Consider the following 10598-nt stretch of genomic DNA (forward strand, 5'->3'; position numbering starts at 1 on the left):
AGGCTTGAGTTATAGGGTCTTGTATACTTTTCCTGAAGCCTCACTGTTAAATGTTGTGCTTTATTCAAAGCAGTTTCAGCAGTTTCATATGCGCATGTGAGACTGAAACAAATGTGCTTTGACTTTGACAGGGTAAAATTATAGAAACGCTGCACTAGTTGCTATTTCACACAACCTTAAAGCTTTGAAAAAATGTCCTGTACTAAAAAAAAACTGTGTAGCTCTAACTTCCTCTAACTTCATTAGAGGAAGTTAGAGACTCCTTATTATATAAATTTGTTTTAAAATAAGCTTTAAACTTGAAACAAAGTTTAAAGTTTCTGATTAAGTCAGATATTAACTCAATATGATCAATTACTCAGAAACAGCTTCTCCATTGAGTTTGATGTGGCCTCTCATTGTTGTGGATGTTTTATACAGATTATATTTGATCAGATACTTAACATTCATAAGTACAACATGAAACACACACACACATTTTTACTGGTTTTATTGTTATTATTGCTGTCATATATGCAAGCATATATGCAAGCATACATTGAGTGCAGTCATCTTACTGGAAGCATAGAAAAGTAAGCTCTTAACCTGGTTTACATGTGACACAAATCAAAGTGAACCGGAGTTGTTTTAATAATTTTTATGAGCTTTTAACAAATAAAAAACCTAACTAAACACAGCATCAAAGTATACCAAGTAGAGTAATAATAATGTACAGTAAGTGTGCTATTTGCCATGTGTACATGGGGCAGCAGTGGTGCTTTACAGAGTTTGAAAGTCAGTTTTGCATTCATCAGTGTGCGCTTTATATTACAAAACAAATACAGTTCCCTTTTAAGTTTCACAATTCATAATGCAAACTTTTATGTGCAAAAAAGTAATATTCTCTTTCACAAAATAAATCTGAAAATCTGTGAAAAATTGTTTTAAGAATCAAAGGGAAATCACCCGATCTTTTGTTTTATGCCCCCTCATGGGTCGTCTCCCTCTCTGGCCCATCAGCTATTTCCTGATATCCACCTGACCTAAATCGAGAGTATCTCCTCCTCCTCCTAAGAATCACTGCCACTATGACCACCAACGCTATCAAACCCATCACTCCAAATGCCACTCCTGCCTTTTCCCCACTTGACATCTGATTCATTTCTGGGTTGAACTTTCGAATAAGTTCTGGCATTTCCTCAGGTTTGACAAGTTTCCATGATTTAGTGGGCCCCACCCTGACCCAGCTCTGTTCTCCTTCTGTCATCACCATGACTGTGTTGGTGGCTTGCATGCTCACAAGAGGAGATTTAGTGAAAGGAGGGAGGACGATTGGTTTCAGGTCACCCCCTGTAAACAGTCCAGACTGGACGCAGTAAAGAATTTCACAGCCATCACTAACCGTGGCGAGGTGTTGGCTGAATTTGGGAGGGCATCTACGTTGGTTTTTAGCCAATGGGTTCCCAGACTCACAGCTGAAGAGACCTCCAAATGGAACGGCATATCTGGTGCCAGTCTCATAGTCGTCACTCAAGCAGATCTTTTGGCCATCTGACAGAAACTTCACTGGAATGAAGTTCGCAGGGCAGTTTTTGGATTTGGTAATGGGGTTCTCGAAAGAGGCGCCAAAGATTCCTCCAAACAGATATCCTGAATTTTCTGGAGCTTTTCCTTTGACAGAACACCAGTACGTATTTATTCGAGCAGAGCGAACACGATAGAGATCTTGACAGATTTTCCGATAACAAGTGGACCACCCCAAGAACCCACATCCATAGCTTTGTTCATAGCAGTAATTTTCTGTGTAACCCTGCTGTCTCACTTCTGATCGTAATAAGGTTGGGGTGTAAGGTGAGCGACAGGAGAAATCACCTGTTGCAATATTTTTCTGGGCAAGGGTTTCGCAAAGAGGATCTGCATCTTTAGTAAGTTTTGTACACTGTTGGTAAACTCCTCCAAAACTAAGGTTGGTGGCTGGACCCTCGCATGAATCATCATCAACATTAGCCTGAAAGTTGAAGTTTTTGGAACCAATGTCCACACAACCAGGGCGGGTGTTGACCTTGTAGTAGCGATCTATTGCCATACTCACTGTACGAGCCACTTTGCCAACTGTAGGCTGTGGCAGATCAGGAAAAGTATTTGAGTTTATAAAATAGTGGATGGGGAACCCAGAACGATCAATAGCAACCAGATTATTCCTGGTATTTTCTTGCCACTTCTGCAAAGTGATTCCAGGATAAAAAGGGATGCCCCCATGGCTTTGGATGAGAGAGTACTGAATATTGGACTGGTATGTTTTAAGTGATGAGCTTTGTTGGCTCGACTGACTGCTGATGTCAAATTTTAGTTTGTCAAAAAAGTTTAAACCAGCCTGAGCTTTAACAGTGGAGGTATCTGAAGAACTGTCTGACACATAAGTGGAACGGAGATAGTCTTCCTGCACCAGAGATGCCCCGGCATCTACACTGGTGATGACATGGGTTCCATAGTCCAGCACCATTTTCTCTGAGAGGTAGTCTGCATTCCTTGTCTGATTGTTTGCAATTGCATCAGCAATGTCTTTGACTTGCTGAGAAAAACGAGAATCCAATGTGAAGTCTGGGTAAGCTTTGACGGTGTAGATGAAGTTGCGAACCTGTTGATTGAATTAAAATATATATTACATTCAATTTTGTGATATGTAACTTTTCCCTTATATTTTTATAATCTGTTCATGTGCTAGTAAAGAAAACAGGCATTTTGTTGTATAGTTCTTTACTGGAATAGCCAATCAAAAATTTTATTTTCTACCCACTAACAAAGAACATCATTCTTTGTCAGTGGGTAACAAAGAATGAACTGCCTACAGACAACATTTAAACCATGTTGTCGCCCTTTGAGGATTAATCTGGTTTAGATCCGAACATCCGTGCTAAACACAAAGTCTTGTGGCCTATCTAACAGAGAATTATTTCTAAAAGTTTTTTTTTTTCTCCCAAATAATGAATGTTTTTTAAATATTCAAAATACCTGTACTCTGGCTGTTGTCGAAGAATCCTTGACCTGATGTGATTTCATCCTTGTATTCTCAGAGGAAAACTTGCCATTCAGAACAGAGAAAAATGATGCATCAGCATTTATGGAGTGAGATGTGGTGCTTTTCTGCTCCAGCCAGGAGCTGATTATCTCTGAGTTGGTCTCCACGCCTGTCTCCTTCTGAGGGATGACAAACACCTCATCTGGAATGAGGTAAAGCCCGTCCTCGGTGGTTTGGCATTGGAAGTAGCTGAGGTTCATCACTCGACCCATGTCCAGGTTCCGGAGGTTGTCCCAGCCTCCTCCTGGCAGGACTTCCAAGGCTGTGAGGGAAATGTTGGTGGAGGCCCGGCATTGTCTGAGCCAGTTGGTCGGACGGCTCACAGGACCAGAGCAGCAGACTTGAAAAAAAGTAAGGGCAGCAAGAACTGTCAGGGCAGACTTCATGATGCCTCTGTCTGAAGTGACATTTGAGGCAACAATTTTTAAAGTTCATTTAGTCACACCTCTGAAGCTCAGTCAGAGGCGGGATGATGATCACATGACTTACAGAAAACACTGAGAGTTGGTCTGTTTCACTTCCATTTCTCTTAGGTCTTTTTTTTATTTTATTTTTAGAGGCTGAAATTAAAAGCCTGTAAAAAGTTTGATCAAATTTTAAAACAATAATAATCTTATGATTTAAGAACTGCTTATTTTGCAGATATTTGCAATTTCTCATGTATTTCTCCAGAACTAAAATGACATTTATCCCATGAGAGGAAACAAATCTCAAGGTTAAATGAACGCTACTAACTCTACTCCCCATCGCTATTGTAAATGTTTAGCAGATTTACCAGCTATGCTGTTAACACAGCAATAAAAGTATTACAATTTCATTGTGACGGAAAAGTTCTGCTCAGTGAAGTATAACCATTGTAAACAATTAAATGAAACTTTTGTCACTGATAAATTGATACAAGAATAACATGAAGAAGAATCCTTAACCTGATGTAACCTTTTCTGTTTTATATGGTTCTCTATAAAGAGCGATTTTTAGAGAACCATAATATAAAAAAAGCAGAACAATCTATTTAATATAATGTGCATAACTTAAAAACAAATCTCCCTTACAGGACAGGCAGGTTATTATTCAAACAATCCAAACATTGGACAGTAAAGGGAGAAGGAACTTAAATCTTGAAATGAAATAGGACACTTTATCTATTCTGATGCTTTATCTGTAACTTGTGATAAGTATTTATAGTCTTCCTCATTTAAAAAGGAACAGAAAGTAGATGTGCAAACACACCGTACGGGGAAACAATGGTCTACATCACGAGAGTGGGAAAGTTGCTGGGAAAGCCCGGTGACGTTCTGAGTCACCTCCCAGCATTCGTGTCTGAACTTGTTTTGGTACAAGAGGTTCAGGTAAACTTTCAGGTGTTTGTGTGGAATGACCCACCAAGTTGGCAAACACATTTGGAAAAGCACTTCCAGTTTGGCAAGTTTCAGTTATTCCCCTGCCTTTGTTGCAGAAAGATGCTTCACAGCAGCAAAATTCACACCGAGTTGAGAACCTCTCTCTCACCCCCTCTCACTTTGCCATCAAAGTAGCACAATAAATTACCATGCCTTGCAAAAGTTTTCCTACGTTTTGAACATTTCTGCACTCTGTCATAAAACAGCAATACATTTTGATGCATTTTACTGTGATTTTTTTGATGGTCCAGCACAAAGAGATGTATAATTGTGATGTGGAAAGAACACAGTATATCGTTTTCAGAATATTTCATATTTAGATGTGAGAAGAGTGTTGCATTAATATGTCTTGTTCACTCAACAACCCTGCCCTCCCCATTTCCGAATCACTTCTTCACCTCTCACCTCCTGTTGCACCTGCAGCTGCAAATCTTGAGTTAGTAATTCTAAAGTGTTGTAGTCAACTCCCCAGTCTACCTGGGTATTGACTTTGAGTGGCCCATTTTAAATGGTAAATGTCGTACATTTGTACAGCGCTTCATCAAGTTTGAGGACAGATGGAGCAATCTTTCAAACTGGCAAATATTAGTTGTAAGTCTAATCCAACCTCCTGAGCTAACACTTTTATTCTAGAATTAGATATATGATCTACAGTAAAGGAATTACTTTTTAAGTCTGGTTGTTCCCAGGCTTTAGACTTTTGTTGGATCTATACATCCTGGATCTATACATGGGCCACTTTATTGCTTCCCTTATTATTAATGCTCTCTTTACTCACCCAGTCATTTTAGGTGGGCACCCATGCCATGGTGGGTCATACTCTTTCCATATTCTTGAATTGTAAAGTCTGTGTTGAAAGGCAGTATGTTGTTTTATTAGCAAACCCTGTGCTGAGCTTCTTCTCAACTCTGTCCTTGACCTATCTGATGGGTTCAGCACTATACGACGTTCCAACATACCGTTGAGATTTTTCTTTGAAGGCTTCACTTCTGTACCCAATTGTGACCAGCAGATGGAGACAGTAAACTTTGAGACACTACTCACACACATAAAGCTTTCTAATTATGAGCCTAGTTTGGCAAAAGAATGAAAGAAAAAAAAGAAAGAAACCCCATGCCACTTTTTTATCTTTTGCAGTGAAGCTAAAGCTCGTCATAATGTTGAGATAACACGACTCATCCTATTTTTTTGCGACTGCAACATGTAAACTGAAGATTATGATCAAGAACAGTCAACAGTCAAGGCCAGTATGAACAGAATGACAGAGTTGGAAAATAAATCTCTTGACTCTTGGCCAGTGAAACATTTCTTGAAGTCACACTCCAAGAAATCTTCTTAATGGCACCTAATTGGCTTCAGACATTATTTTATCTAGTTTCATCCGCTTACCAGCTGAAAGCAAAACAGGTTGACTTTTGTATCAATTTACAGCAGGAGGTGTATTGATGAGATCCTTACTTTATAAATAATAGTTAAATATACTAAAACTTTAACTCTCAAATTACATTTGATTTGTGTTTAACAGTTCAGGAAAAAGTGCAACTCCCAAAAATATTAATTCTGACAATTAAGAAAACTAATCTTTAACCCAACAAACTGAGGCAAATAAAAGCTTTTCTCAGTGAGCCTAACAAACTGTCTTGTTTACTTTTTAAGACAAAATGGTGATATTGCATAATTCTACCTGAACAACTCACATTTCTTATATTACTAAGCAAGTATGTATATAAAGTAACTACATCACACTTCTTAAAGATTTTTTTTTATTTCCAACAATGCAGTTCAGTCTATAACAGACTGTAACAGATGAGAAAAAAAGTTAAATAGGAAATGTAAGAAAATAGCAAGTTCAGCAAAGCAAACTTAGTTTTGTTGAATGCATCTTAGTCCACTCCAAGTGAAAGTTCAGAAGAAGAGCCTTTTGGTTCCATGGGAGCCCTCACTTCTTGGCTGCCGCCTTGGTCCTTTTAGCTTTGGCCCTCTTCACCTTCTTGGGGCTCTTTGGCTTCTTTGCCTTTTTGGCCACAGCAGGTTTTTTGGCTTTCTTTGGGCTCTTGGCCTTCCTCTTCTTCTTTGGTGACTTTTTGGCTGCTTTTTTGGTGGCCTTCTTTGCCTTCTTCTTCTTGGTCTTTGGCTTCTTCTTCTTCACCACCTTCCTCTTTCTGGGCTTAGGTGGCTTTTTGTTAACCTTTAAGGAGCCCTTGTTCCGGATCAAGACTTTCTTGTTCACCAGACGCTTGATGGCAACAGAGATCCTTGCCTTGTTCTTCACCACATCGTATCCCCCGGCTTTAAGAACCTTCTTCACGGCTGCCAGGGACACGCCACCACGTTGTGCAGAGGCAGACACAGCCTTCAGGATCAGGTCAGATACTGAAGGACCTGTCTTCTTCTTGGATTTGGCTTTCTTTTTTGCCGGCAGTGGCCCCGGCAAAGCAATCGCAGGAGAAGACATTGTGGAGCTCCACCTGCAGGCTCAGGTCAGTTGAGGTCAAACACAGGATAGATTGGAGAAATCCTTCTGCTTGTCTGCATCCGAGAGTCGGGCTTTATAAAACCATGATGAGAGCCCTATAGAGACAGTCCCACCACTACGGCGGGCACCTTCCCCACCCTCTCTGACATGATAAGGATTGTGTTTTCTTCTGCTGGATTTTTCTGTAAAAATATAAAGAAAATTGTTGAATATCTGCATAAACAGATGTTTAAAAAACTGCACATAAAGTCTACTACATATTTATTAATTCTTACAGTAGAATGGTTTATATTTCTTGCAGTTTTCGTCCCTCATTAGAAGCTGGCAGTTGTCTGATGTCATTCGAAATGTGGATTTTCTACATTTTATAAAGTTTATAACCCCTGAATAATAGGTTACAAAAATATATGACTAAACCATCTAAAAGCGCCGGGTGTTTTCTATGTATTTTCCTAAAAGTTTTCTTTTTTTTTAGTTTCATTTGCATAATTAATACATTAAAAGAAGGTCAAAGAAACACAGTTGCCTCCAGGGTGTTTTGCAGAGATGATAGAAAAAGTCAAACTTCTTCAGAGAGAAGATATTAAGCAAACATAAACAGAGATGGGTTTCCATGGAATGAGTTAAAATGGGCAATGACAAAAGAAAAAAGGAAATACCTTAATGATATTTGACTCACTGGAGTAGATGAAATCCTGATGAGAACTTTATGGAGACAGTCCCCACACCATGGCGGGCATCCCCCCCCCCCACTCCCCCTCTGACAAGATAAGGTTTGTGTTTTCTTTAGCTGGATTTTTCATAAAAAATTCAGAGAAAGAGGTTGCATATGCACATAAAAACACATTTTTAAAAAAAATCACACAATGTTTACCTCACTAATTTTTATTTTTGATCAAGACTTGTGGTTTATCGCAATTTCTTTGTTGTTTTTATAGGGTAGCGGTTATCACATGTCTATTCAGATGTTCATTTTAGACCATTTCTAAGGTTTATTACCTCTAACTGATCAAATAGAAATTCTTCTAATAAAAACATCTTGAAGGATGTGATGTGTTTGTTATGTTGTCTCACAATTTCAGTTTTCTTTCAGCATTTTTTGCTTTATGAATTGATTGAAATATGATCCAAGAAACACAGTTGAGCCCTGTAAGGTGAAGAAAGGAAAAGTGTTGTGATACTTTTTCACAGACGACAACATCTCAAACAATTGGAAATGAACACGTTTTTGTGATTGGATTATGTGAAAAATAAAGAAAGAATAGGTGAATAAAATAAGTGAAAAATGCAAAATTGTGCATTGTGCAAAAAACCATGATGAGGACCATATAGAAGCAATCCCAGCACAGCTCGATGTGGCACCTCTCTAACACGATAAGGAGTGTGTTTTCTTCAACTGGATTTTTCTGTAAAATTTGAGAAAAAACTTTGCCTATCTTCTTAAAAGTACATAGTAAAAATTCCATACAATCTCTACTTCATAAATCTATCATTTCATTAAAAACCTATTTGAACATAGACAATGTGTCTTGATTCTGTACAAGTTTGCAGCTGTCTAATGCCATTTCAGACATGCATTTTTATCACTTAACAAAGGTTTTGACCTCAAAATAATCATGCAGAAAAAAAAACAAACCAAATACTCTTTAAGCTTGTGATCTTCTTTGTATGTTGTTGTAAAATGTGTGGTTAATTTAATTATCATTTGCTGAATAAATGCTTTGAAAAATCATCAAAGAAACACAGTTGTTTTCTCAGTAAGTTTAAATTATGACAAAACTATGTCACTTTTTTGCAGACAAGAAAATTATAATCATGTGTAGATGAAAATTATTTTTAAAGGGCAGTATGATGCTTGGGGACAAAAAAGCCTTTAATGCTGTGTAAATATTGTTTTGTGAATAAATCTCAAATGAGAACCACATAGAGCACCAGAGGAGGGACATTCTTCATCTTTACTGACAGTAAGATTTGGTTTCCTTCTCCCAGATTCAGAAAAAAATATTTGAGTACTCACGTACAAAAACATAAAAATTAAAACAGTTTAAAAAATGTTCCGTCTACATTTGTTTTTGTTTTTTATTTGTTCAAGTTTGTCACAGATTTGCTGCGTCTTTGCAAGCTGGCAGTTAAAGATAAATGATTATTAGGTTATGTTGAACAGTTTAATGTTTTTGACATTTTAGGTAGTCGTTCAATTCCAGGTTTATTTGCCTAATTAATTGAATTCAAAATAAAACAAAATACTGTAAACACCATAATAAATAAATATCCATGAAAAGTATAATTTGTGTCTGTCTCCACTTTTTGGAGGGAAGTGGATCTGAGCCAGAATAACATTATCAGCCAGCAATGAAGGGTGGGTAGAAAAACGAATTCAAGATTATTTTCCCGGGTTCTCCCTCCCCGAACAATTTAATCAGAGATGTACACAAATCGATTAAACACAATCCCTTTTCCCGCTTTCTTGACCCAACCATCAGTGTGTTTTCTCATGTCCTGATCTTTCAGTTCACTAGAACCTCAACAGTTTAAAATCACTTTTGCTGTTTTGAATTCTTTTTTTAATTCTGGATGTAAATACAAGCATATTAAATCAATATTAAACAGACTCATCTGAATTATTACTTATTCTTTCCAGAATTTTTTTAAACCAGAAAATAATAATAGTAGCACAACAGGCACAAAGCCTTTTAAAAATGCAGTGGAAATTTCCTTCCTATTTACAATATTTTAATTTCCAGTATTTAATTTAATTAAATATAAGCAGTGACTGCTTTCTATTGTGGGGGGTAAAGGGGGAAGCTGTTTTTTTCTCATCCTGAAACATTTTTATTGAAAATAATCAATTGCTAACTGTGAAAATGATGTTTTATTACGACTGTTTCTCAAGTGACCAACTGCATCAAAAAATAGATCATTAATAGATAAATTTACTCGAAGCAACAGATATTAAATGTTTCTCCCATTCAAACCGCTCAAAGCAAATAGATATCTATTCTCCCGCTCTATCTTATTTCTTTTTCTGTACTGCTAAGAGATAAGTTTGCATGTGTGCACGAGGGAGAAGATTGGCAAATATCCTGCTGCCTCCTGTGGTGCACTGATAGCGCCTCCTGCAGTTGCATCCAAAGGTGCTTGCACAAAAAAGTCTGTCAGACTGCAGTTCTGCTTTCTTCCTGTCAGTGGTGACTCAGTGCTGATGTTAGAGCAAATTTGTCACTGACAGTGACAGATGTTTAGATACAGAATATGTAATTGTGCAAAAATAAGAGAATTTGGTCTTACAAGTTCAAGTTAAAAGTAGACATTTATTTTAAAATCTCATTTTTATCTTTGGAAAAAATGAAAAATGAAATGGAGCCTACCTCCATTTACTAAACCTTGTCTATTTACATATATATTCCTTGTATAAATAGGTCAGGCCATTTACTTTCCTAATTTATTTCTCACAAAACTGCAAGAATTAAAATGAACTTTGTTCCACCTATCTGACTTGATTTGTCTCCCTGACAAAGCCAACATATTTTACACTTTGTAACACTTTCAACTTCGAGCCTCATTCCATCATGACTAACATAATAACCCCAGCTGTATAAAATAATCTTTATGATGCTTTTGTTAAATGACTAACACCCTCACAATTTTATTTTAAAATCTCTTT

The 10598-nt window shown here is 37.3% G+C and overlaps 2 protein-coding genes across 2 annotated transcripts; both read right to left on the reverse strand.

Moving 5' to 3' along the window:
- Window positions 1-526: 526 nt before the first annotated feature.
- mpeg1.1 (macrophage expressed 1, tandem duplicate 1) lies at window positions 527-3444 on the reverse strand. Its single transcript, XM_055040007.1, has 2 exons — window positions 2992-3444; window positions 527-2617 (listed from the first exon to the last, which is right to left on the reverse strand). The coding sequence occupies exons 1-2, from the start codon at window positions 3442-3444 to the stop codon at window positions 959-961; spliced, it is 2112 nt and encodes a 703-aa protein (XP_054895982.1). The 3' UTR covers window positions 527-958.
- A 2760-nt stretch (window positions 3445-6204) lies between these two features.
- Window positions 6205-6994, reverse strand: LOC129365964 (protamine-like protein). The gene has a single exon (XM_055039526.1). It carries the CDS (start codon window positions 6911-6913, stop codon window positions 6398-6400), a length of 516 nt encoding a protein of 171 aa, XP_054895501.1. The 5' UTR covers window positions 6914-6994; the 3' UTR covers window positions 6205-6397.
- Between the last annotated feature and the right edge of the window lie 3604 nt (window positions 6995-10598).

This window comes from Poeciliopsis prolifica, unplaced genomic scaffold (genome assembly GCF_027474105.1).
Source record: "Poeciliopsis prolifica strain line A6 unplaced genomic scaffold, Auburn_PproV2 SCAFFOLD014, whole genome shotgun sequence".
Classification (NCBI taxonomy): domain Eukaryota; kingdom Metazoa; phylum Chordata; class Actinopteri; order Cyprinodontiformes; family Poeciliidae; genus Poeciliopsis; species Poeciliopsis prolifica.

Excerpts from the sequence above, each read along its gene's own strand:
- mpeg1.1 (XM_055040007.1), bottom strand. The coding sequence starts at position 3,444 with ATGAAGTCTGCCCTGACAGTTCTTGCTGCCCTTACTTTTTTTCAAGTC. Across the intron at positions 2,618-2,991 it reads CGACAACAGCCAGAGTACAG|GTTCGCAACTTCATCTACAC; the intron begins GTATTTTGAATA and ends TTCAATCAACAG.
- LOC129365964 (XM_055039526.1), bottom strand. The coding sequence starts at position 6,913 with ATGTCTTCTCCTGCGATTGCTTTGCCGGGGCCACTGCCGGCAAAAAAG.